At 48.7% G+C, this 27,478-nt stretch overlaps 2 protein-coding genes across 2 annotated transcripts; one reads left to right on the top strand and one right to left on the bottom strand.

The window, feature by feature from the left end:
* The first annotated feature begins 458 nt into the window (after positions 1-458).
* ODF4 (outer dense fiber of sperm tails 4) lies at positions 459-4,055 on the top strand. Its single transcript, XM_032321907.1, has 4 exons — positions 459-1,149; positions 2,898-3,071; positions 3,339-3,473; positions 3,677-4,055. Exons 1-4 carry the CDS (start codon positions 699-701, stop codon positions 3,859-3,861), a joined length of 945 nt encoding a protein of 314 aa, XP_032177798.1. The 5' UTR covers positions 459-698; the 3' UTR covers positions 3,862-4,055.
* Positions 4,056-19,182: 15,127 nt separating this feature from the next.
* On the bottom strand, positions 19,183-26,458 carry KRBA2 (KRAB-A domain containing 2). The gene is given in 6 exon segments (XM_032321080.1): positions 19,183-22,872; positions 23,625-23,711; positions 23,714-23,770; positions 23,773-23,810; positions 23,812-24,418; positions 25,896-26,458. Coding segments are annotated over 5 exon segments (1,500 nt in total). The 5' UTR covers positions 23,874-24,418; positions 25,896-26,458; the 3' UTR covers positions 19,183-21,616.
* Positions 26,459-27,478: the final 1,020 nt, after the last annotated feature.

Here is a 27,478-nt window from a genome sequence, read left to right on the forward strand (position 1 = left end):
ATGCAAGGCTTGATCTCGGTCTTATAGGTTCGAGCCCCACGGTGGGTGTAGAGATTACTGGAAAAAAAAAAAAAATCTTAAAAAAAAGAAAGATCTTAGGTTGTGCGATGCCCGCCCACTCCTCCTTAACCTATGTCTCTCCCCTTCTAGTACTGAGGGGAAAAAGAAGGGAAGAAAGTACAGAGAAGAGGGAGGGGAATGGCAAGGGTTCACCAGAAACAAATGGGTGTGGGAGGGAGGGGAAGAGGGTGGGGGAGGCAGTGAGAGGGTGCCCCCCCCCCCACTTTGGAAGACAATTCCAAAGAACAATGGAGGGAGGCTATTTCCCTGAGGACAAGCGCCTTCTCCCTCCTGCTCTGCCAGCATTTGTGGGTAGGGTCAGAGCAAAGCACACAGGAAGAGAAGGGGACACCCTCAGAAACCATAACTCTTAGGAGTGGGGCTGTCCCATGGGCCCCTCCCCCACTTGACGAACCCCCCCCCCACCCTTCAAGAATATTCCATGGCAGTTAGGAGCCCTGTCTTACTGAATGGGTTGTGCTTTCCCTGCCCCCAGGCCCCGTGGTACAAAGAGCTCTGCTGCATAAAAATATTTACAAGATGAGGGACGACTGAGTCCAACAAGGGAGAGGGGGAATGGGGTGGAGGGGAGAGGGGGAGACAGAGGGTGCGCAAGATGGGGGCAGGGGACTTTAGGGATGAGTTCCCTGCATCTGGAAAAGAAAGGGATGAACACTGGAAACTTGGAAGGGAAGCGGGGTGCTGAGAAACAGGAGGGGGTGGAGGAGAGTAGGGAACAAGAAGCCGGGGGACAGAACTCATTCTCTGAGCCCAGTGGGAGCAGGCAGGGGCTCAAGGATAAGAGCTCAGAGCCCCGGAGGGTCTCTGTGTTGCCCCTGCAGTGGAGAATTACCCACAGCTCCCGCTGGATATCGCAGGTGCTGGCCTCCGAGCTCAGCCTGGTCGCCTTCGCCCTGCTGCTGGTCATGGTGTTCTCCAAAAAATGGCTGGACCCCTCTAGAAGCCGCTTCTACCAGCGCTGGCCCACCAACGTCAGTGCCGGAATCTACACGGCCACCCACGTCATGTCCATGGGGCTCCTGGAGATCTGCAGATCCAACGGCTGTTTCCACTCAGAAAACTGGAAAGGTGAGACCCTCCCCAGCCCCATCCCACCCCCAGGGCTCCAGTCTGCCTTGGTCACTGTGGGTCACCCCATGCCCTTGTCCCCTCCTTCTGGTCATCCACAGTGATCTGACCCGCAAGATGGCTTCACAGGTGAAGAACACCAAGGATCGGTCTTCCTGTCCCCATCCATCCTGGCCACATCACTTTGCCTGACTCAAATCACTGCTTTAGGGAAGGTTCTGAGCCTCATCTGGGGCTATCACCATGTTGCAAGGGGCATAGACTCTCAGTGCCGGTGCATCACTCCTTAATCACACAACTCTCCCTGTTATATGGGGAGAAGAGCTCCAGGGAGGTGGGGATTGCCTTCCTCCAGGCTTGTGTACCCTGAGGGTCCAGCTTTGGGAGGAGTTCTCAGGATGCTGTCCCTCCCCGGCCCTGGCCCCAGCCTCTTCTGACTCAGGCCCTGCTTGTTCCTTCCTTCCCAGCCTCTCGTCGCCCTTCACTGCCAGTTCCCATACTTAGAACACCATGTCTCCCTTCACTGTTCCATGTCGCTTTCAAAAAGCTTGATAGTGGTGTGCCTGGGTGACTGAGTGGGTTAAAGCCTCTGCCTTCCGCTCAGGTCATGATCCCAGGGTCCTGGGATGGAGCCCCGCATTGGGCTCTCTGCTCAGCAGGGAGCCTGCTTCCCCCACCCCCCGCCTGATTCTCTGCCCACTTGTGATCTCTCTCTGTCAAATAAATAAATAAAATCTTAAAAAAAAAAAAAAGAATCCTGGCTTATTTAAGGAGGGAAAATGATATTTCATTGTTATCTCACATGTGCATTTCTGGAGCACTTGGGTGGCTCAGTTGGCTAAACGTCTGACTCTTGATTTCAGCTCAGATCCTGATCTCAGAGGGTCATGAGCTCAAGCCCTGCATGGGGCCATGTGCTCCATGAGGAGTCTGCTGGGGTTTCTCTCTCTAACCCTCTACCCTTTCCCCAGCAAGTACTCTCTCTCTCTAAAATAAATACATAAATCTTTTTAAAAAATGCATATTTTGGGGTGCCTGGGTGGCTCAGTGGGTTAAGCCACTGCCTTCGGCTCAGGTCGTGATCTCAGGGTCCTGGGATCAAGCCCCACGTCAGGCTCTCTGCCCAGCGGGGAGTTTGCGTCCCCCTCTCTCTCTGCCTGCCTCTCTGCCGGCTTGTGATCTCTCTCTCTCTCTCTCTGTCAAATAAATAAATAAAACCTTTTTAAAAAATATGCCTTTCTTGGGACACCTGGGTGCCTCAGTCTGTTAAGCCTCTGCCTTCGGCTCAGGTCATGATCCCGGGGTCCTGGGATCGAGTCTTGCATTGGGTTCCTTGCTCGGCAGGGAGCTTGCTTCTCTCTCTGCCTCTGCCTGCTTGAGCTCTCTCTCTCTTTCTCTCTCTCTGAATAAATAAATAATAGATAAAATATTTTTTTAAATGTGCATTTCTTTTTTTTTTTTTAAAGATTTTATTTATTTATTTGACAGACAGAGATTATAAGTAGGCAGAGAGGCAGGCAGAGAGAGAGGAGGAAGCAGGCTTCCTGCTGAGCAGAGAGCCCCGATGCGGGGCTCGATGCCAGGACCCTGAGGTCATGACCTGAGCCGAAGGCAGAGGCTTTAACCCACTGAGCCACCCAGGCGCCCCCAAATGTGCATTTCTTTAGTTAGCCTTTTCTCATGTCATTCAATTATATATTTTTTCCCTTTGTGAATCTTATGTTCATCCAGTTTCTCATTTTCTCCAGATAATTACAAGCTGTGGACCAATCACCCAATCTTCGGGGCGGCCGTGATAACTTTCTGCCTGACGCTGGTGCTGGGCTTTCTCTTTACCATCTGGTTGCACCTGCCGTACATACCCGGTCTTCAAAGACTGCCCTGCTTCAGCTGGGTTGGGACTATCATGAGCTTCTTTGAAGGTACCCCATGGCTCTGTAAATGGTCATTGGTTTCTCCCCAGACACATCTTCCGGGTCCTTCTCCATTTTTCTTTCTTTGAGGGTAGGGCAGGGGTTTGGCCAAACAGAACTGATCATCCTTGAGAACTGAGCTCTGCCATTTCCTTGTCCCTGGAGAGGTGGGGTTGGAGGGGTGGATGGTGGTTTGTGGGTGCATCCCAGCAGGTGAAGGAAAATCCCTGTGGGTCCTCAGGTAAGAATGAGCTCTCTCCGGTTCCTGTCTCCTAGTTTTCCTTATTTTCTTCACCATGATGTTGTTTCCTATTAACCTCTGGATCTTTGAGTTGAAGAAGAATTTATCAGTCCCCATTGGCTGGAGCTATTTCATAGGCTGGCTGGTGTTTGTCCTCTATGTCACCTGTGGTGAGTGGCCTGAGGGCCCCAGAAAGGAGAAGACATGGGTGGCTGGGACAGAGGAAGTGTACAGGGAGGCAGTTGGTGGGGGCAGGCTGGTAATTCCCAGGGACAATTTCTTAGAGATTGCCTTTTCCTTTGGCCTCACCTCGCTGGCCACATTCTTCCAGTTCTCCAAATTTCCTCTCCCCCATCCCTTTGTGATTTCCCAGCGGCCCTGTGCTACTTCAACCATAAACATTTCTGGAGGGTGATTTTGAACCGTCCCGCTGGCACCGTGCTCTGTAGCAACTTTTCCAGCCCCAAACAAAACTTGAAGATGAAGCCGGTTGTCTCACACAGCTCGGGCGACCAGCAGGACGTCCGGGATCCTGAGCAAAAGGAGGCATCTCTGTAAACTTGTCGGAAATCCTGGCGCCACGTTCTGCCCATTCATCCAAATCCCTGTCCTCATCCTTTTCTCACAACCTTGGGGTGGGTGGCGTGGCAGGGCTTGGCCTCCCATCACTGCCAGGAGTTAGAGAGGGAGGGTAGTACTTCTCCTCCTGGTGCCTATTTGCTTATAGCTTGGGTAAAGTGGAATAAATGGTCTCTTATTATCATGTCTGGCCGTTTTTGAGATAAGACAACAACTTGAAGGAGAGGAAGGGAGAAAGAACAACTTTGTTTCCCAATCGTTCCTGTCTAGGAGCCTTTTGGCACCCTGGGTTCCCAGAATTGCCCAATTTCTCCCGTAGCGCACTTGGACACAGGTGAAACTCCTCTCAGGAGCTAAGCCTCTTTCAACTTTGTCCCCACTGTTCCAACATGTTTAGTGGGTCGAGGGGAGTGACCAGGAGGGAGAGATCATTTGTGAACTAGTTGCTTTATTCAGAGTGAACAATTCAAGAGCAAACTGGCCCAAAGAGGCAGGTCATCTGGGGGTGTGGCTGTGCTGTGTGCACGGGGCAGCCATCCCACCTTCTGTGTCCAGATCAGGTGACGGAGAAGTCCTAGAGCCCTGTGCCTGGGTACCACCATCTCCGCCTTCACCTCCATCACAACTTCACCTGGACCACTACCTCCACCACCACTTCACCTCCACCATCCTTACCTGGTTGCTACCGCTCCCCTCCTAAGCCTCCCTTGTTCTCCACCCTGTAACAGCAGGACTAAAACATGACATGAAGGAAAACATTAGAGCCAGGCTCTAAGCTCAAGACACAGACTGCACCTTTGGGTTATAACCTGAGTCTCACGAACAGGTGCATCACCCACTGTTGGCAGCACTGGTGATGACTATTGGGATTCAGACATCCTGCCCAGAAAGGCTGGCCTCCGAAGAGAGCAGCCGTAACTGATCTTTGTCATAGCTCTACACATGCCAGTCAGCTAGAGGAGGGAAAGGACAAATAATGAGTGGACTGGATATGTTGAAACTACATTATTAGGTTGAACCACACGATACTGCTGTTTTAGCAGTTAAATGCCAGCAGCTTCACAGAGTTCAACCTAATCTATATGAACAATTTCTCTTTGGTTTTGGGGCTCCTTTAAAATTCTTATTTTTATCAGACCTGATCAGCAGTAGTAGGATTCCTAACTTAGCTCCAAGCAAACATTCTGAGCAAAGAATCGGATACAATGGCTTGAAATTTGGGCAGAACAGGCATTCCGCAAATCCCTACTCATGGTCCCCCTTATGCTCCTTCTCCCTGGTAGCAAGGATCTATCGAGGGGCTTATTGAATTAATCATCCTTGGGGAAGGGACATCAAACAGAGGGATGTCATGACCTCAGATATCTATCTATCTGTCTATCTAGATATATCTATTTATATAGATCGATATATAGATATATATAGATATATATTTGGAGAAAGGGAATTTGTAATTTGGAAGAAGTCATAAACTCAAATGCCTACAGAGGCTAGGCAGGTAGCATAAATAAATAAAGGGGACTAAACTTCCAGTCTATAGTTTCTCTCTTTTGATAAAGACTTAGTATATTATCTATTGCTAGATAACAAATCATCCCAAACTTAATGGCTTAAAATAATAAACATTACATTATCTCATATAGTTTCCGGGATCAGGAATCCTGGAAGAGCTTAGCTGAATGGTTCTTGCTCAGGGTCTCTCATGAGGTCATAGTCAAGATGTCAGCTGGGGCTAGAGTCATCTGAAGGCTTGACTGGGGCTGGAGGACCTACTTCCATTGCTATGACTGTTGGCAGTTCCTTGCCACAAAGGCCTCTTCATGGGCTGTTAGGTTGTTGAAGATAATGCCCCCCACCCTGCAAAGTGAGCGATCTACGAGTAAGGAAGGAGGAAGAGGTGGAGGAAGAGGAGAAGCACCAGTGTCCTTTATGACATAGTCTTGGAAGAAATACATTTACTTTCACCACATTCTACTTGTCAGAAACCAGTCATTAAGTTCACCCCACACTCAAGAGGAAGGGAATTAAGTTTCACCTCTGAAGGGGAAATGTATCAAGAATCTGTAGATTACATTAAAACCACCATATTCAACCTTCTGGTCACAAATTATTTACATTCCTCCCCTTGCAACACACATATACCTCTCTCAAGGCCCTGAAAATCCACATCCCAACAGAGCATCAATCAGCTGAAAGTTCAAAATTCTACTGTGTTGTGAGGAACTAAGTCCTAATGGGTCTTTAAGGATTTCTCCAATAAGACTGTGGAATATGCACTCAGAGAGGTGTATGGAAGTGAAGGATTCATTACATCCATGGGTCCTAGAAGAAAGAGGCATGATATTCCATATGGAGGCCACATAGGAGGGGTGCCCAGAGAGTAGGCTCAACCATGCAGATGGGGAGCTGAAAGAGTGAGGACCCATAGCCAAGTGTCTTTATTTGGGTCAGGGTGGAGCACACAGGCAAATGTATGAGGGAGTTTTATTAGTGCATTTAAAGGTTACTAGGTTATAGTCAGGGGAGGGCAAGAAAGGGAGCTTGTGGCAGGATCCAGCCTCATCACACTGGTGCACCTGCTTGCATGCCCACAGGAAGGACCCTGCGAAAAGGTGTTCAACTGCAAGCCAGGTAAGAGAGGTTTCAGAAGAAACCAAACCTATTACACTTGATCTTGGACTTCTAGCCTCTAGCACTGTGAGAAAATAAATTTCTCTTGCTTGAACTGCCTAGTCTATGGTACATTGTTACGGCAGCCTTAGCAAACTCATATATCACCTAAATTAGGTCCAGATGCAAGATGAGACTTTGTATGTAATGCCTGAAGCACAGTTGTTCTCACTTTGAATGTCTGTGAACTATAGAGACACGACGTGACCATCTCCCCACATATCCAGAAAACACAGCGGTACAGTCAAGGGATAATCATTACAGACGTTACTGCTTAAAAAGGGCCACAGTGATGTATAATGAACACTGAGTAATGTAGAGAATTGTCAAATCATTATGTTGAACACTTGAAACTGATATAACACTGTATGTTAATTACAATTCAATAACAAGGCTGGGGTGGGGGAGGAATGAGAGGCACACAGGGGTCACTGGTCCATAGCAGTTTTGGAATCCAGCTGGGAAGATGTTGAAATTTCCTTGATTCAGTCCTGGTGCACCTGAGTGATTCAGTCATTAAGCGTCTGCCTTGGGCTCAGGTTATGATCCCAGGGTCCTGGTATGGAGCCCCACATTGGGCTCCCTGCTTGGTGAGAAGCCTGCTTCTTCCTCTCCCACTCCCAATGCTTGTGTTCCCTCTCTTGCTGTCTTTCTTTGTCAAATTAAAAAAAAAAAATTCAGTCCTATTTCTGTCCAGAACCGGTTTCCATGGTTGTTGTTGTTGTTTTAGATATAATGCATATGTGATAAAATTTACCATTTTAGGGGTGCTTGGGTGGCTCAGTGGGTTAAAGCCTCTGCCTTTGGCTCAGGTCATGTTCCTAGGGTCCAAGGGTCGAGCCCCACATCGGGCTCTCTGCTTAGCAAGGAGCTTGCTTCCTCCTCTCTCTCTTCCTGCCTCTCTGCCTACTTGTGATCTCTGTCTGTCAAATAGATAAATAAAATCTTTTAAAAAAATTACCATTTTAAAGTACATAATTCAGATGTTCTGGTATATGCACAATGTGCAATCATCACCACTGTCCAATTTCAGAACACTTCACTTCTCTAATTATTCCCCATCCCCCATTGCCTTCAGCCCTTGGAAACTACTAGTTCACTTTCTTTCTATGCATTTGCTTTTTTTGGACATTTCATATAAATGGCATCATATGAATACAGTTTTTTGTGCCTGGGTTCTTTTCTTAGCATCATGTTTTCAAGGTTCATTCCTGTTGTAAAACGTATCAGTACTGAATAGTATCTCATTGTATGGATATGTCATATTTAAAAAATCCATTGGTAAGTGCATGGACATTGGGGTTGCATCCACCCTTGGGCCATTATGAATAATGCTGTTGTGAAGATTTCTTTCTTTCTTTTTTTAAAAGATTTTATTTATTTATTTGACAGACAGAGATCACAAGTAGGCAGAGAGGCAGGCAGAGAGAGAGAGGAGAAAGCAGGCCCCCGGCAGTGCAGAGAGCCCAATGTGGGGGCTCAATCCCAGGACCCCGGGATCATGACCTGAGCCGAAGGCAGAAGCTTTAATCCACTGAGCCACCCAGGCGCCCCTGTTGTAAAGATTTCTGTCTGAGTTTTCATACATACGTTTTCAATTCTCCAGAGTGTATAACCAGGCATGGACTCACTGGATCACATGGTAGCTCTATGTTAAACTTCTTGGGGGAACTGCCAGGTTGTCTCTCCAAGCAGCTGTACCACTTTACCTTCCCACCAGTAACATGTAAGTGTTCCAAGCTCTCCACATCCTGGCCAACACTTTTATTATTTATCTTTTGGATTCTTGCCATTTTAGTCAAGGGCAAGTGGTATTTCATTGTGGTTTTGATTTGGATTTTCCTAACACATTTCCCCAAGACGTGTCTCCTGTGCCTTTCGGCCATTTGTATGTTCTCCAGAGCTCCACCTGTGAGGCATTGGGCACTACCTTCTGAATCACGCTTCCTTTCCACAAAAGGCAGCCTGTATTTGTAGCTGTATAATTTTCTCAGCCTACATTCTGCTGGTAGAATTTTGGGGTCCAAAGCCCTCTCTTTTCTTTTTGTATTGTCTCTATCATTTGCAGACTGCCATAGACCACATGTATGTCAACTTTATTCTGTGAGACACTCTGTAGCCTCTTGAGATTCTTACTGAGATTGACTCCATTGGACAAACATGGCTTCCGGGCGAAGATTAAGGGACAAAATGCGGGCGCTGCAGCTTAGCATCCCTCATGAATTTGCAGTCAAAGTATTGGCGGGAGCTACGCTTGTCTCCCTTCTAGGAGACTCACCCATATAGGACTGTTTGCTGGATGTCTAAATGTCTTGCCATGTGGACCCAAGGAATGCTTAAGAGTTCTCATGACATAGCAAGTGGAACGTTCAAGAGCAAAAAAAATCTACAAGAAAGAGGAGAGAGCTGCAATCTTTAATGATGTAGTGTTAAAAGTCATACATCATCACTTCCACTGCATTCTGTTTGTTTGAAGAGAGTCACTAAGTCCCAGCCCAAACTCAAGAAGAGATGAATTAAGCCCTTCTTGAAGGGGCAGTATTAAAGGATTTGTGGACATCATACCATCAAACTTATAACAGGACAGCATGATTGGAAATGACAAGGCACTATTTCAGCCCATGTACATTACTGCCTATTTGCCGGGTCACCTAGATGGCTTGGGGCAGCCCCCAGACCCGAAATTCTTCCAATTCCTGCCAAATTCTCCTTCCATCTCTCCAGTTCCTGAGCCAAGGTTCTGTTCAACTCCGTGGTGATAGACAGGGCCCTCCCACTGTCAAAGTTGGAGGCTTGGAGGCAGTAGGAGACCAGCACAGGTATCAGCCCATCCTCAGGAGTCTTGTCTCAGCCTTGTAGGTTCTAGTTTAGTTCTTGAACTCACTTTCACATCTTTCCTTCCCGACTGCCTACTCCGACAACTTCAGGTTCCAGAATTAGGCACAGAAACATCAGTCTTACATAGCATATTTAACTGACTTCTCACCTGCAAAAAATAAATCCCTTAGTGGTTCTGCTTCGTTGGTTGAACCTTGACCAGTAACCAGTAACACCAGTAATACCAGTAACACCATCTGGGCCTGCTATTCAGTCCATCCTCTGAATTTTCATTTCAGTTATTGCATTTTTCAGTTCTAAAATTTCCATTTAGTCATTCTACATATTTTCTATTTCTTTCCAGAGACCTATTTTTTCATTTGTTTCAGGCATGTTTCTAATTGCTTGTTGAAGCATGTTTGTGACTCTCCTTAAAATCCTTATTGGAAAATCCCAATCCCAAGGGCTGTGTCATCTCAGTGTTGTCATCTGCTGGGTATCTTTTCTCATTCAACTTGAGATTTCCGGGTATGCTGCAGGATTTTGTATTGTATCCTGGACATTTTTAAAAATTACATCATAAGACTCTGGATAGTATTTAAATCTGTTTTCGCAGTCCCTCTCTGACATTGTGCCATGGAGAAAAGGAGTGTTTCCTTGCTAGAGTGTGGTGGGAGTAAAGGTCCTGGTTCTCCACTCCTGCCTATTTTGGACAGGGAGAAGGGTACTTCATTACCGCTGGTCAAAGGTGAGATTTCAGGTTCCCCACGAGGCTTCCCTAGGTGGGAGGGGGAAGGGTGCCTTGATATTGCTCTACAGATGACTTCTGTTGGGGGTGAGGTGGGGCCTTTTTTTTGTTTGTTTTGTTTTTAACCACTGGATGATAGTGAAAGTTCCAGCTTCCCACTCAGCCTCCTCTGACAGAGGAGAAGATCCATGTCATTACGGAGGGGGGGGGGGGGAGTCCAGAATGCCCATGTGGTCTCTGTTCTTACTGTGTGTATGGGGGTGGGGGGTTGTTACCACCTGGCCAAAATGTACATCTCGGTTGCCCACTAGGTCTTGTCTGTTACCACCTCTGCTGGAGGGGGGAAGGGAGGGTAAAAGATCCTGTTAAGGGTGGAAGTCCAGGCTCCCCTATTCAACCTCTGCTGGAGAATGGCAGAAGAGCCATGGTTTTCTCCATGGCGTTTGACTGGAATAAGGCAGGCATTTTCTACAAGTTTTCTGTCTTGCTAGCTTGCCTCTTTCCTGATCCTTCGGCTAAAGAGAGCAGACTGTTTCTCTCTCTTTCTCTCTCTTTTGGCTTGCTCCCATTGGCATTTCCAAGTCGCGGGCTTGGCCACCACTCAGTCTGTGATACTCTGGGGCAAAAAGAAAACCTGGCAAGCTCACTGTAGTGTTGTTCTTAGGATCCAAGATCCCTAGCAAGACTGTCTTGACTCCATCCATCAGAACCTTCTTGTATTTGTTTTATATTTAATGATCAGGGTTTAAGCTGCATAAGAAATCTGTCTATTCCAGCCCAATCTGGGCCAGAAGTTCAGCTATTTTTCCCCCCTTTTACTACTTACTTTTTCTAGCCTCTTAAAATAGAAGCTTAGATGATCGATTTTACATCCTTTTTAAAAATTTGAGTTAAAAATATAAATTTCTTATAAGAATTAGTCAATAAATTCTCTTTAAGTACTGCTTTCCCTGCATCCCACAAATTTTGGTATATTGCATTTATATTATAAAATGTTTTCTAATTTCCCTTGTGATTTTTTTTCCCTTTGACCCATGGGTTATTTAGAAGTGTGTTGTTTGATGTTCAAATACTGGGGCATGTTCTCAAGGTCTTACTATTGATTTCTAATTTAATATCATCATGGTCAAATAATATACTTTGTATGATAATAATCTTTTTAAATTTGTTGAGACTTGCTTTATGGCCCAGCATATGGTCTATTTTGATGAATGTTCATGTGCACTTAGAAAGAATGTGTATTCTGCGGTTGCTGGGTACAGTGTTGTTTAAGTATCAATTAGAAAAACTAGTTTTAATTAATAAGTTAGATAATGAATAGTTATTAATAAATAATAAGTACATAATCATTTATTTATTTGAGAGAGAGCACGAACAGAGGGCTCCCCACTGAGCAAGGAGCCCCATGTGGGACTGGATTCCGGGACCCTGGGATCATGACCTGAGCTGAAGGCAGCTGCTTAACTGACTGAGCCACCCAGGTGCTCTGTTTTGGTGTCAGTTAAGCCAAGCTGGTTGATGGTGTTGTTTAAATCTGTATCTGTACTGATTTTCGGGGGTGGGAGGTGACTTGTTCTATTAATTTTTGAGAAGGGTGTTAATATCTCTAGATTTATTATTATTTATTAATTTGTTATTATTGTACATTTACTTGCTTCTCCCTTTGGTTCAATTTTTGCCTTAAGCATTTTGAAGCTCTGTTGTTATGTATATATTCATTTAAAAACTTTTTAAAATTTAGATTCAGTTCAGTTCAATATAGTGTATTATTTAGTTTCAAAGGTAGAATTGTGTGTGTACATACACACGTAAAAAAAGTATTTTATTTATTTATTTGATAGAGAGCGACCACAAGCAGGGGGAGTGGGAGAGGGAGAAGCAGGCTCTCCACTGAGCAAGGAGCCCCATGTGGGGCTGGATCCCATGACCCCAGAATCAGGACCTGAGCTGAAGACAGACACTTAACCCACTGAGGCACCCAGGCGCCCCTATACACATTTCAAAAAAAAAAAGATTTTATTTATTGGAGAGAGAGGGAAGGAAAGAGGGCAAGCAGGGGGAGGGGCAGAAGGGCAAGGGAGAGGGACAAGCAGACTCCAAGCTGAGTGCAGAGCCTTACCTGGGCTCAGGGGCCTCAGATCATGACCCCAAGATCACGACCTGAGCCGAAATCAAGAGTCAGACGCTAAACTAGCCGCACCAGCCAAGCACCACAAGAATTCCACTTTTCTAGAGGCTGAGTAAGATTCCCTTGAATGGGTATATTTCATTTTGCTTATCCACCCATCCATTGATGGACAGGTGGGCTGTTTCCACCCGTTGTCTACTGTGAATACTGTTGCTGCGAATCAATCTCCTATATGTGACTTTAAGCCAAAGAGTCTGCTGGCTTCAGTAGTAGCCATTTATTTTCCTATAGTGGCCATTAACGCTGCTCCCCCAAAATCTCTAGCTCTTCGCCTTCTGGGGATACGCTAAAATGGCGCTCTCTGGCACCCCTGTGATTGGTTGGGGTCATGTGACTCGATCCGGCCAATAGCTTGCCAGACACACTTCTACTTCCGGTTCAGAGCCTTTAACTGCCTGTGCGAGCTTCTTTAGCGTTCTTATTGCCCCTGTTTCAGTCAAGATGGTGGCTTCTCTGTCTCCTTGGACCCCAGAATGAGGAGACGCAGAGCTGTCTCCGCGCAGCGCTGTGGACTGAATTGTGTCACCCCCTCCCCAAATTCATACACTGAAGCCCTAACCCCAGTGGCTGTATCTGGAGGTGGGGCTTTGGGAAGTAATTAAAGCTAAATGAGGTCACGGGAGTGGTGCGCTGAGCGGGTAGGATTAAAGTCTCCATAAGGAGAGATGGCGGAGAACTCCTCCCTGGCTCTGCCGCTGCTGCGCACGCGCACCAAGGAAGAAAGGCCTCGTGAGGGCGGAACCGGGAGGCCGCCGCCTGCCGACCCGGAAGAGAGCTCCCGCCGGAGACCCGGCTGCCCAGCACCTCGACTTTGGACGTCCAGCCTCCAGCGCTGAGTAAATACGCGTCTGTCGTGTGAACCCCCAGCCTGTGGAATTTCGTTATGGGACCCGTGTAGACTACAGTATGTGGTGTGAAAGAGAGTTTAGCGTGGTCGTTACCGGATTGGCGGATTTTAAGATTTTCGGGTCTCCGGCCCCTTAGCAGAGCAGAGACTGTCCTGATCGTACAACCCCTTTGGCTGAAAGGGAAAGAGAAACGTACAGTGACAGGACGCCTAAGTGGCCGAGTTGGTTAAGTTGGTGTAGCGTCTGCCTTGGGCTCCGGTGGTGATCCCGGGGTCCTGGGATCGACGCCTCCATCGGCCTCCCTGCTTGGTGGGGAGTCTGCTTCCCCCTCTGCCTGCCCCTGACCCTGCTTGTGGGCGCGCGCTCTCTCCCTCTCTCTCGGTCAGATAAAATCTTTTAGAGAAAGACAGAGACGGTGAAGCCGAAGTCACTCCCTTTACGGAGACCCTCGCAAACCCACGGAGCTGGGGCTTCCTAACGCGGTTCAGATGATGATCAGATGGCAAGGCTTGAAGAAGCTGCCCATACTGCGTAAGGGACACCAATTCATGTATGACGTCAGAATAACTAAGGAAATGTTAAAAAAAGGAAAGAAAGAAAGAAAGAAATAGAAAAAGGAAAAGAAAAAAGAAAAGAAAAGAGGTTTTATTTTTAAGTAATCTCTGTGCCCAAGGTGGAGGTTGAACTCGCGACCCCTGAGATCAGGAGTTGGGGCTCCAGGGACTGAGCCAGCCAGGCACCCTGCAAGAGAAACTTTTACAATAATCGTGACAGAAAAGTAATGGAAAGATTTTAGCACACAAGTATATACATCTTGCTTTGGGGCCCTTTTCCCTCGATATAGGTTAGGATTTACAGTCTTTGTATCTTTGATCTAATGTCTTAATACTCTGCAGCTTTGTTATTTTCTACATTGACTCACTGCAGGGGCTCCTGGTTGGATCAGTCCTTGAGTGTGCGACGTTCGGTCTCACGGTCGTGAGTGTAGAGTGTACCTTGGGTGTAGAGATTACTTTAAAAGAAAAATAAATGGAGGGCACTTGGGTGGCTTAGTTTGTTAAATGTCTGCCTTTGGCTCAGGTCATGATCTCAGGGCCCTGGGATCGAGTCCCTCATCGGGCTCCCTGCTCAGTGGGGAGCCTGTTTCTTCTTCTCCCTCTCTGCTCCTCCCCCTGCTTCTGCTTTCTCTCTCTCTGTCAAATAATAAAATCTTTAAAAAAATCTTTAAAAAAAATAGAAAAATAAAGATTCATCTATTTGAGAGAGAGAGAGGGAGTGCACATGCACGGGGGAAGGGACATAGGGAGAGAATCTCAAGCAGGCTCCCTGGTGATTGCAGAGCCCGACACGGGGCTCGATGCTGCAACTCTGAGATCACCACCTGGGCGAGACCGAGGGTTAGATGATTAAACAACTGAACCACCCAGGGTCCCCTAAAAATTTTTTTCTAGACATTTCTGACTTATAGAAAAGTTGGAAGGACAGTATAATCATTCCTTTATAGTCTTCACCCAGATTTCCCCAAATGTTACCATGACTACGTTTGCTTTATCTCCCCTGGCCTCTCTCTCTCTCCCTCTCTCCCTCCCCCCCCATACCCCCCACACTTTTTTCTCCCTCTACTACCATTTGAGAATAAATTACAGATTCAGTGCCCCTTTACCCGCGGATACTCCCATGTGTATTTCCTAAAAACTACATAATCGTAGCACAGCTCTCAAGATCAGGACATTACCACTGACGGAACAACACTGCAGTCTGCAGGCAATGTTCAGATTTGCCAACTGTCCCAGCAGTGTCCATTACGACAAAAGAAAGTTTGGGATCATGCCCCGCATTGCCATGTCTTTTAGCCCACTTTTCCTGGGGCAGTTCCTTAGTCTTTATTTCCTTCAGTCTTTGTCTTTCCCAGCTTTGACCTTTTTGAAGAGCACAGGCCAGCTGTCTGTAGGATGGCCTTCAATCTGGGTTTATCTCTCGTTTCATTGTAATTAGACCCACGTAATGCATTTTGGGTATAAATGTCGCAGAAGCATTGGGTCGGACAAATGCTGGAGGTGTTCATTTGATCGCTGGGTTAAGATGACGTCTGGTCGGGTTTTCTGCGGATGATCCCACCTTCGAGAAGTCCTCTGATACACAGTAGGCGGGATGGGGCATGTTCAAGGGTGAGCCCGCACACCCTCTTTCAGCACCCCGCTCAGTGGCCTTTATGCGGGGCCTTCACAGAGCCCCTGATACGGCTGAGAAGGCTCTGCCGTGTCCCTGTATCAGCATGTGGTATGCTACCATGATCCCTGGCTTGGTGGTGCCTCCACAGGCCAGCACGCCTGGCACACAGCAGGTGTCTGTAGGCATTGAATGGATGGAAGTGAGGGGCAGAGGACTGGGGGTGTGGAGGCTCTCTTCCGGGTACAGAAAGTGTCTGCCAGTAGGGGAGGCAGCCGTCAGGTGTCTAGCCTGGCCCAACCCTAGTTCAGGTAGAGGGCTCTGCGACTGGGTTGTTACTGGTGATCTGGGTTACTCTTGGAAGGAAGATCCTGGTGGGGGTCCCTGCAACGTAAGGGGGGCATTTCCAGGATTCCTGCCTCATGGAAAGGCAGAAAGAAAGGTGCTCTCCTTCAGGGCACAGCACACTCTGGGCTCGAGGTAGAGTGGAGAGGGGAGAAAAGCAAACATCTGGTTGCTGAATGACTCACCAAAGTTAGGAGGGACCCATCTGTGCAAAACGCCAAGAGGCAAGGCTCCTCAGAGCTCATCGGTTGCTAACGCACATGGTCCTGTCAAGGGAAATGCCTAGAAGAGCCTAGAAGAAGAGAAGAGATCTGAAGCCAAAGTTCCAGGTGTGGAGAAGCTGGTCTGAGTGAGGAGCTGGTCAACAAAAAGGATGTTACAGTTGACCTTAAACAGAACAGTGGATTCTACGAAAGAGACTCAGGGAAGCAAAAGGCAAAATATTAGGACTACTTGTGAATTGGGAGAAGGTAAAATCTAATTAGATCCAAATGAAAAAAATCTTTAATCAATTATAAATAGAAGAAGTAGACATGAAAGAAGCAAGCTTCTGAAAGGCAAAGTCTCATACTAAAACGGAAGGCCGATTTGCTCAGGAAACTCTTATTTCCTGCCCACTTTGTTTGCTTGGAAAACACAGGAGAGCAGACCATCTGGGGTAATTAATTCTGGGGTAAAAATGTCAGAACCTGGGTAAACAAAGATTAGCGCCAAGATAAAAACAATAAAAGGAACCAGGAACTAAAAGAGAAACCACATTTCAATACATTCAAAGGGATAGGATTCTGGACAAAATTCAGAAGAAGATTCCAGGGACAAACAGATTCTGCCATTGGTTAACTTTTGGAACAAGAGTCCTGGGAAGGACTCTTTCTCTTTCATATTTCAAAGTATCTCAGGTTTTAAATTGATTTCTGTATAATGTCCACAATCAAGTGGGAAGATTTTTTTTTTTAAAGATTTTATTTATTTATTTATTTGACAGAGAGAGACAGAGATCACAAGCAGCAGAGAGGCAGAGAGAGGGATGGGGAAGCAGGCTCCCCGCTGAGCAGAGAGCCCGACGTGGGGCTCTATCCCAGGACCCCGAGATCATGACCAGAGCCGAAAGCAGACGCCCAACCGACTGAGCCACCCAGGCGCCCCAAGTGGGAAGATTTGTAAATAACATTTAAAAACAAAATCAAAACCTCCCCCTTCAAATACTACAACCCAAAGCTATGGGACTGGAAAAGGTTAAGGTAACTGGGCAGAGGTAATTGACCTGCATAGCGATAGAACTTGGCCTTGGCAAGCCGTGCTTTAATGGTCTGTTGCCCTCATGTCCAAAAAGCTTGCAACATAATTGGGAAGCAATTGTGTAAGTCAGGTCCTCAGGCACTTTCCCTCGCTTCTCTCAGTGTTAAGGGCACTCCGATGCTTGGCTTCACAAAACCGCTGGGAACAGCATCTCACAAATACCAGAAGAAAGTGTCCCTTTTCTCCGAGAGCTGCAGAAAAGCAGGTTTTATCCCATAACATAAAGCTAGTTCTGATAGGGGTGCCTGGGTGGTTCAGCGGGTTAAAGCCTCTGCCTTCGGCTCAGGTCATGATCCCAGGATCCTGGGATGGAGCCCCGCATCCAGCCCCACATCTGGCTCTCTGCTCAGCAGGCAGCCTGCTTCCCTTCCTTTCTCTCTGCCTGCCTCTCTGCCTACTTGTAATCTCTGTCAAATAAATAAATAAAATCTTTAAAACAAAACAAAAAGCTAATTCTGATAAAGTGGCAGATGGAGAACAAAGCATCTATCTCTGGATCTCCCATCTTTTGTCACCTTCTCGGAAGCAGGGACATGAGCCCTGATGGGGAGCTTCGGCATGGTGGTCTGGGGAGAGGCAGGAAGCGTGAAAGTGGGAGAGGACAGTTTCCATATGACACAGAGAGCAGGAAGAACACTCATCTGGGCCGGTTCAGTCATCTGTTCTGGGTTGAGGGAACCAAGTCTTGGCAAGTATAAGCGACTCTAGCAGGACCTAGACTGGCTGGTGGTCTCTCTCCCTACCGCAAGGGCAGTGGAACCAAAGCTGCTCTTGTGCCTAAGTCGGGACCACACTGTGTGCCAGCTTATACATCAAGTTGGGCTATCAGGTTTAAGCCATTTTCCCATGAGCAATGGGCACCCCTAGAAATTCATGAGCAAGAGGGGTGGTTTTAAGAGCTGACCTCAGACTTGGAAAGACTTGGGTCTGAGTCTTGGGCTAGATGCCCTTTCTGAGCAACATTTCCTCTTCTGCCTAATTGTTCAATTCAATGATGGGGTCCTTATTAGAAGGGGACCCTTGGACACAGAGACAGACACACAGATGCAAAGGTGTCATCTGCAAGCCCAGGGACACCTGAAGCTACCAGAAACTAGGAGAGGCACGGAAGTCTCCCCAGCGCCCTGGCAAGGAGCCAAACCTGTGGACACCTTGATCTCAGACTTCTGGCTTCCAGAACTGTGACACGATACATTTCTGTTATGTCAGCCCCCCAGTTCATTGTGGGGTGGCAGCTGTGGGAAATGAGTACAGCGGTCTTGAAAATAACCTAGTAATCACTGTAAGGTGATTACTGTAAGGTTTGTCCAATCAAGACAGGATCACTAGGCCCATGTCTCTTCTCCCACCTGCACAGTGGAGAACATTAAGATTCCCAAATAACTTGAGTCTGTTTTGTGAAACAAACAGCCTCGGGGTTCTTCGAACACAACGCAGGTACACGCAGACACGTGAAGCATTACCTGTTTCTTTTCCTTCTGTTAGCCTCTGCTCGCTCACTGTTGGCTCCTCTTTTCATTATTCATTTGTAAGCAAACTTTTAAAATATGAGGATGTTTTAGGTGTTGCAAGTATTTTCTCCCAATGTCACTTACCTTTGTTCACTTTTTTTTTTTTTAAGATTTTATTTATTATTTATTTGACAGAGAGAGATCACAAGTAGGCAGAGAGGCAGGCAGAGAGAGAGAGGAGGAAGCAGGCTCCCTGCTGAGCAGAGAGCCTGATGCGGGACTCGATCCCAGGACCCTGAGATCATGATCTGAGCCGAAGGCAGCGGCTTAACCCACTGAGCCACCCAGGCACCCATTGTTCACTTTTTAAACCAGGATTTTCCATAGATGTTTGAGATTTTCATGAAGAGCAAGTGTATTAGCTTTTTCTTTTACAGCTTTTGAATTTCCTGTAGTGCTTAGGAAGGTTTTCTCCATTCCAAGATCACGACAGTCCCGCATTTCCCCCAACACTTTTGTAGTTTCTTTTCCTGTTTTGGAATCAGACTTCATGTGTTCCCTCCTTAAACACATTAATGGAGTAATGCCACCCCTCTCACTGATGTGGAATGCCACTTTCTTTCTTTCTTTCTTTTTTTAAGATTTATTTATTTATTTATTTGTCAGACAGAGATCACAAGTAGTCAGAGAAGCAGGCAGAGAGAAAAGGGGAAGCAGGCTCCCTGCTGAGCCGAGAGCCAGATGTGGGGCTCGATCCCAGGACCTGGGATCATGACCTGAGCCGAAGGCAGAGGCTTCAACCCACTGAGTCACCCAGGCGCCCCTGGAATGCCACTTTTATAAAAAATTCTTAAAGCAAACAGAGGTCGGTTTCTGGCCTTGGTTCATATTCTGACTTCACGTGTCTTTGTCCAGCAACGGCCACAGAAATGCACCTGGCCATATTCTGTGGGGGCCTGACAGTGGCCACCTGGAGGACTGAAGGACGCATGCACAGACTGCCCCCTGGGGGCTGCCACCGAGCTCCACTCCGCTGTGATGCAAAGATGCAGGCCTGGTGTGGCTAGATCTTCCAGCTTTTCCAGAGATGTATGTGAAACCTGGTTTCCTAGAGTGATGGTGGTGATAGTTTTCAGTTTCGCACACGAACTACATTTGCACGCTGCAAGCAGCTGGTGGGACCCTGGAAGCTTCTGTTCCAGATGCTGAAACGCAGAGTAAGGCCACAGCAGGTCTCAGTGTACACCTCTAACTCTTCTCCCACCACCAGCATTAAGAAGGAAAAGGGGAAGGAAGAGTGGAGATGCAGCAGCTCGGGAGACCTGGGTTCTCTGCAGCCCCTCCCTGGGACAGGCTGGGACGCTGTGCCTCATCTCACCTCTCCCCTGCCTGGGTCCACAATGCAGTTCCTGGTTTGCCTGGCAACCACGAGGCAGTAGGTCAGCAAGAGCGTTGGTAACATGAGTCAAGCTGGGCCTCCCAGACCCTGCCAGGGTGAGTGACAAAGAAGCAGTGCAGAGTGAGGTCCCTGCCAAGGATGGAACAGGATTCCCCTCCTCCCCCGGAACAAGCTGGAAGGTGCTGTCACCTCCTTTCTAATAATAATTATGTAGCCTCCAGGTACCACTGTTTAACCAGCAGAGGAAGGGCAGAGGCCTCCAACTTTCATGTGGGGGATGGGCTCCACTGGTAGCAAGGACAACTAATTCAGCGTTTAGACAAAGCCCTTCCCACATTTTCTCTCTGGTTCTCACAACACCCTGTGAGGCAGGCAGTGTTGCCCCTTCTGTGGGTAGGGGTGGGTACTGCCCCTTACGGAGGAGGGAACTGGCTCAGGGAGTGATCAGAATGGGCTTGAATGGCTCCAGGATACGCAGGAAGAGTGCACGGGGGAATAAAGACCAGATCCCTCTCCTTCCCGTGGTCACCTCTGCAGAACTATTCGTTCCCACGACAGATCCTCCCAGAACATCTCCAGTGGGCTAGGCTTTGGTCTCGGCCATAGGAACACAGCAGAACCCAGATCCAAGGCACTGTCCTTCTCCTTGTCCAAGTCAGCTCTCCTTACCCTGAACCATGACCCAGACTGGCCCTTGCTCTAGTCTCCTCTGGCCAGAGCAGGGACATCTGGCCCATGTTTGCCCTTTGCTCCAGAGTCCCTGGCGACTGGTCACTTCCTGGAATGTACTGACCTGTTCCAGAAAGACATGCTTTGCTATTCTTAAGGCATAGACAACTGGCAGACTCAGACTGAAACCCTAGCCATGTCTTAATTCTGGCCAACTTTTAAAGTATGTTCCAGGCAGGTCACACTGTTCCCTGCACATGCTGTTCAGAGAGGTGGGACGGCACCTATGGTATTTCTTGAAGCAGGAAATAGAGAGCAGGTGCTGAGGTGGCCAGTCCCCAGGGTGTGCTGGGTCAACATCTTCTCTCATGACTTGTCCTTCATCTCCATCTTTTCCTCTGTGCCCTGTCTTTTCGGATATTGTCTGAGGAGCAGGATTTGGCAGAAGGAATGCGTACTAGAAATAGGGAGGGCACCCCCACCAGCTTCACTGGTAAGACCCCATCAGTTCACATCCTGCAGGCAAGCACACTCGGTAGCTGGTAGAACTCTGTCCCCCAGAAAGTTATGCCCAGGGCCAAACCTCCAGTACCTAAGACTCTGACCACATTTGGGGAAAGTGTCTTTGTAAATATAATTTAGGGGAGGCTCTCGATATGAGATCACCCTCAAATGGGGTGGGCCTTAAACCCAATGACATGGATTTGGTATCCAATGGGTCCTTCTAAGAGAAGGAAAAGGAGAACACATATGGAGACCCACAGGAAGATGGGACAGAGACTGGCCTTGTACAAGCCAAGGATTGCAAGCAGCCATCAGAGAAAGGCCAGAGGCACGGAATGGATTCTCCTTCAGGGCCTCCAGGAGAGGCAGACTCTGCCGACACCCCGATTCTGAACTTCTGGCCCCAGAAGGACGATAGCGTAAATTCCTGCTGTTCTAGGCTGCCAAGACTGCGGTCCTTTGTCATGGTGGCCCCAGGTCACAGACCTCACCAGGTTTGTCCCTTCAAGCAAGGACTTCCATGGACAATTTGACTGATGGGAAGGTCTACCCTTCGAGCTCCTTTCCCCAGGGAATTTGGTGATAGCTCCCCAAGGGCCATATGGCGCCCACTCAGCAGGTGCCTGGTCACCAGCAAAAGAGACGTGGGGCCCCCTGTGAGGTGCTGGGCTCTGCTGCTTCTGGAGCTGTGGGATCGAGGTCCTCGTCCACATCAGATCTGTCTGCTGCGACCTCAGTCCTTTCTTCCTGCCCCATCCAAAGGCTACTCTCTAGCTGTTCTTCAGCAATTTCCAGCTCCTCCTCTGTTTGTAAGATGGCCACAGTTTCCCGAGGTAAGTGCGAAGAGTACAGCCCGAGTTTGGCCTTAAAACCAAACATTGCCTCATATGGACTTCGCTGCAGGGACACATCAAACATCTGATTCCTCGCCATCTGTACGAATCTCAGGCCTTCGGCCCAGCAACGTGAGCGGTTACTCTGCATCCAGGCCCTTACCATGTTCTTGACATCGTGGCTGACTTGCTCCAGGGAGCCTGGGCCCTGGCCAGGGCGCTGTTTACCACAGGCAATCTTTAGGTCTGGCCATACCTTACTGAGCTCATGCACAACCTGGTTTGTGAACTCCACGCCACTGCCAGAGTCTAACACGTGAGGTGTACCAAGAATCGTGAAGATGTCCAAGAGAACAATGACCACCTCACGGGCCCGCTTTGCTTTCAACGGCCGTAAAATAATAAACTTGGTTAAGTGGTCCTGGTAATACAAGATAAACTTGAACTCACCGTCGGCATTTGACTGCATGTCCAGGACCTCAACTTGGCACCTGGAGTCAGTGTCCTTCAAAGGCATGGGCTTGGGAGTAAGACCTCTCTTGGGTACCGGGTTCTTCTGGTAGCACTGTTTACAGAGCGTCAGGTACAAGACGATGACTTCTTTGGTGACATTCCCGTACTTTCCTTGTAGCTCCTTGAGCATGCGTGTCCGCCCGCCGTGTCCAATGTTGAGATGTGTATCATGGAGAATGTCAAACAACTCTTCCTTATGCACGTAATACCGAATTCGGTCGCGTTCTCCGTGGGTCGCCTCAATCAGTTTCTCTGTGCCTTGCACAGAGATCACGTCGTATTTTGCCGCACGGCGGTAGTCACGCGAGGACTTCTTCCCCTTTTCCTTAGCTTCTTTGACTTCCTTTATCGTTTGAAAGTACTTTTCTTTGGAAAATACCTTACTGTTGTAACTTTTGCTTTCAACTAACTTGGTCACACTTGCAAGAAATTTTTCTCTCATGTGACGTATCTCTGTTTCCGTGTCACTTGTAGTGAACACATGAGGAGGGTCGTTTCCAGGTTTCTGGGGCATCGTGGACAACTGTAAGAAGGAGCCTAAGACAGGGAGAGAAAAAACAGAGTTAAAATCCCCGATATTCCCTCTGGGAGACTTTCCCTGCCAGTTCCTCATTCTTCATCGGATTTTTGAAGACCACCACAGAAAAGGAAGATCACAGAGGAATAAAGTTACTAAGATATATATAGAAATATGTAGTAATTTTAGACTTTAGGCAGAGTGAATGAAACTATTCGCTCATAAAGTGAAACCTAGTTAACTGGTCTTTATTTATTACATGAGTAGGAGAGAGGATACATGGAAATGCTTCAGGCGTTCAGGCATTCAGTAACTTTTAAAATAATATAAATAAATGGGAGAATGTTGCTGGAAGGCACCATGATAACCACAAACTTGAACCTGAAGTTAGCACCAGGAAGGGGCTTTTTTTTTTTTTTTAAAGACTTTATTTATTTATTTGACAGAGATCACAAGTAGGCAGAGGCAGAGAGAGAGAGAGAGAGGAGGAGGCAGGCTCCCTGCCGAGCAGAGACCCCGATGCAGGGCTCGATCTCAGGACCCTGGGATCATGACCTGAGCCGAAGGCAGAGGCTTTAACCCACTGAGCCACCCAGGAGCCCCAGGAAGGGGCTTTTTTAGCTTTCCCACAATCAATGTAATTGATTTCTTGGGGCCGAAGAGTCTGTCTGCATTTTAGGAGAATGAAGGAGAAAGTGCTGGGAAATTTTTGAATGACAGTTTCCCCCTGGTGACAGCACACAGGAGTAGTGAGTGAAGACTGAGTCCTTACCCTGAGGGACCATGGTCTCATAACCGTCCAGCATCGTGTCCATGCAGCAGGCCTTCCCAGAGGCTCTCAAACACTGGCCATATTTGGCATATCCTCAGATGTTGCTACCGCTTGAAATGACACCAGCTGGTGCCACAGGGACCATTCTCGGGGCCTGGGCTAAGGAGTGGCTGCAGCAGGACTGGGGGAGACAGTAGAGGGTACCAGGAATGAAGGCACGCCAGCATCAGTGACTCGGAGTGTGATCATGTGACTGTTACAAGGAAGGCAGAAGAAGTAATAAATGGTCTCCTATCCAACCAGAGGAGTCCAGCTTCGTGGGTGAGGAAACAAGTTCTGCCCTCCTGGGAGGTCTGCAGGCTTAGATTAGTTTTGATTCTGCCTGAACTGAGGCACATATTTCCAGAACAAAGCAGAAAGTCCAAATGAACTTGGGCATTCCAAGACTGGAGACCCCTTCCAGTACGGGCTTGACGGCTCTGACTAGAGGCGGCAGGGTCTGTCTGTTTCCAGAAATGGAAAAACTCCACCTATGTGCAGAGAGGTCTGTTAGGGGCTCGTTATGCCAAAAAGAGGTACTCCGGTTGGTCCACACCCCACCAAGATGGGAGAATTCCTCAGGGAGAGAACTTGAGAGTCAACTAAGACTCCTTAGAACCACTCCGGGTTGTAGGATGGCGATGAGGCCAGGGGAAGAGTTCACGTGATGAAAACAGGAGTAATGGCAATAGGGGGGAAAACAAAATCCATGGGATGCCACCATCGGAGGGAGAGCTGAGAGGCAGGGCAGAACCCTGGAAAGCAGAGAAAGTTGAAAAGGCTTCAAAGCTCTGAGCAACAGTCTTAGTTAAGCTGAGGTCTGGAAGATTCTCCACTAAAAAGGCTTCAAACTCTCGTGTTCAGCATCACTGGCTGACCACAGAACATTCCTGATTCTAAGACTCTGCTGACTGTAAAACCGCTGACTTTCTGATGACTTTTTTTTGAGGGGAAAAACAGAGGACCTACGTTAAATGAACACATCCAGATTAATATATGTGGAAAACATACATTTCAGTGTTGAAGAAATAGAATGTTTGCAAATGCTGTTTAAGTGTGAGCTCAAGATCCTCAGTGTAAATGGACATTTTAAAGGCTCAGAGGGGGTACTTGGGTGGCTCAGTTGATGAAGCATCTGACTCTTGGTTTTGAACTCAGGTGGTGATCTCAGGGTCCATCACGTGGGTCTCCGCAGCAGAGTCTGTTTGAGATTCTTTACATTTGCCCCTCTCCCTGCTCACAAGTGCCCACTGTCTCTCAAATAAATATTTTTTTAAAAATAAAGGCTCTGAGAAGTTCTGCAGTACATAAACCAGTTTGTTTCATCTACTAGTCACATTTATTTATAAGAATTTATTTATTTGACAGGGAGAGCACAGCAGGGGGAGCTGCAGAGGGAGAAGCAGGCTTCCCACTGAGCAGGAAACCCGACGTGGGGCTCTATCCCAGGACCATGGGATCATAACCGGAGCTGAAGGCAGATGCTTAATGGAGTGAGCCACCCAGGCGCCCCTACCAGTCACATTTAATCACATTTAAAAGGAATATGTTATCATCCCACAGCCAAAGGTCCTCAGAAGAGACCACGAGATATTCAGCAGGATCCAGAAAAGCACTTTCCAGACTCCACCCTGAAACCAGCAGCTCTAATTGAGTGGCTGCCCTGGCTGCTATTTGAGGCCCTTCAGGGGACTGCAAGGGAAGCAAAAGCTGCAAATTCATCCTATAAAAGAATGAAGACAGGTTGGAAGTAATTTATAGCGAAAAGATTCAAAATTTCAGCCTTTAATCTGAGATACGGTCCTCACAATATGCTAGGAAACGCTACAGTTTGCTAACGGGCCTATTTTGGTTAGTCCATCAGTGTTTGTTTTTTGAGAAATGAGAACGATTTACCTAAAGGTACAGATGGGATTTCATAGAGGAATCTTGGCTGCCCTTCTTGGAAAAGGGGAGGATCTGGCCATCCTGGGAACTTGGCTGCCTGGCAACAACTGCCGCAGGTCGGGTTAGAAGAGCCCGCACTCTCCTGCTTCCCAGCGTCCCTAAGCGCTCTACAAACGTGTCCAACTTATCTGCCCCTCCCTGCGGTCGTCTCGGTTTTCAGCACCTGTTCCATAGCAGCAGGATAGAACCGTGTCAAGCTTCCTGACGCGGTCTGTGATGGCGGGGTAACTACGGATACATGACCTTGGTTAGGGAAAGCTGGAGCCATCTCCCGTCCTCACCCACCTGTGAGTCTTTGCTTCGGCGTCCCAGACCTGGAAGGCCCTTTCGTTGGTCTTGTGAACTCAGCCGCCTTCCTGATGGGTCCAGCGACTCCAGCCGATTGCCACCTCTCCGTCCTCTGGACAGCCCGGTCTCTGGAGCACTTGATTTTGTGTTCGTCGTCGACTGGTTCGGGCGTACACAACCTCGCAGGTAGGTAGGTGCTGATCCCTCTACCGGGCGGTATTCCCTCAGACGGCCAAGGATCCGGCGAGACAAAAGATGCTCAGAGGACCGTAGGCAGACGCTTCCCGTGTAGGTGCAGGGGCGAGGCCGGCAAGGGGAGGGCTGAGGGGTGTGTCCCTGCCCCGGGCGGAGTTACTGGGCTTCAGCTCCCTCAGCCACAACAGGGGGACGTACTGGTTTCCTGATGCAGACGCGGGGATAACGCAGGTGAAGCACTTAGCAGAGCCTCCCCGCATCCCCCGACAGACGTCCCGCCCGCTCCTGGAGACCCGCCGCGGGCACCACCTCCCCTGCGTGCGTGGCCTTCCTCCCTGTACTCCCTCCGGCTTGGCCCCCTCTGCCCCGCCTCCCAGGCTCGTCTGCACCCCCCCCCGCCCCGCCCACCGATCGCCGCCCCCGACCCCCGCGAGGACGGCGAATTCGGGGATGAACAAATGAGCGAGGCCGGGAGACGCGGGGAGGATCAACGGCCGCCAAACCCAGGCCGGAGGCCTGGGCTGTGAGGGGGATGCGCTGGGGGTCGCGGCGTGCGGGGCCCGACCTCCCCTCCCCTGCCGCCGCCGCCTGCACCGGAAGCCACTCCGCGCCGGCCGGAAGCCCCGCCCCCGCCGGGCATCTTTTTAACTTCCCGGAGGGACGGGGTCCCGCTAGGGGTTTTCGCCGCCTGTCCTTCCGCGGTCCCTGGGGCTGGGGCTACCTGCGGCCGGCCCACGCGTGACCTTGGCAGAGCGAGCCGCTGACCCCGTCCCTCGCGCTGTTGCAAAGCCCGCGGTCTGGAAGTGAGGAAAGTGAGCTGCATCCCTCATTCTGCATCTAGAAGCTTCATGGGAAAGGAACGAGGCCGGAGGCGCGAGGGCTGTCCCTTGCGGTCGCCTCTTCACGGAGCCCCGGGAACCCACGTTTCAGAGGAACGTTTACTTCGAACTGCAACGTAAGCATTTGCGCTCTGAGGTTTTGGCGCGACTGGCACCAGCGCCCGCGAGATTATGGTAAAGGATGAGCACAGCTGGGGGCGGTGGCTCCTCACTTGTACTCAAGCCCCAGCACGTGGGCAGTGTCACTTACATGCAGCACGCCACAAGCACACCTACATAGTCGTCGCCCAGCAGCAGGGAGATAGCAGGTTCGGCCGTAGCCCACAGGTCTCTTTATCTGAGCTTTCCTCAGTGAGCCATGATGCCCCCCAATTACCGCCTGCTCTAATAAGGGAGACACCCCCACTATGTTAGCAGAATCTCATTACTCTCGGTGACTAAAGAGTTGGTGCTCAAATGGGAAAGCCCTCTCTACCTAGATAGTATTTTTCTTTAGCACAGTCAAGGCCCAGGATGGGAGACCTGCCTCCAGTAGCAAATGCCACC

The sequence above is a fragment of the Mustela erminea genome, chromosome 18 (genome assembly GCF_009829155.1).
Source record: "Mustela erminea isolate mMusErm1 chromosome 18, mMusErm1.Pri, whole genome shotgun sequence".
Classification (NCBI taxonomy): Eukaryota; Metazoa; Chordata; class Mammalia; order Carnivora; family Mustelidae; genus Mustela; species Mustela erminea.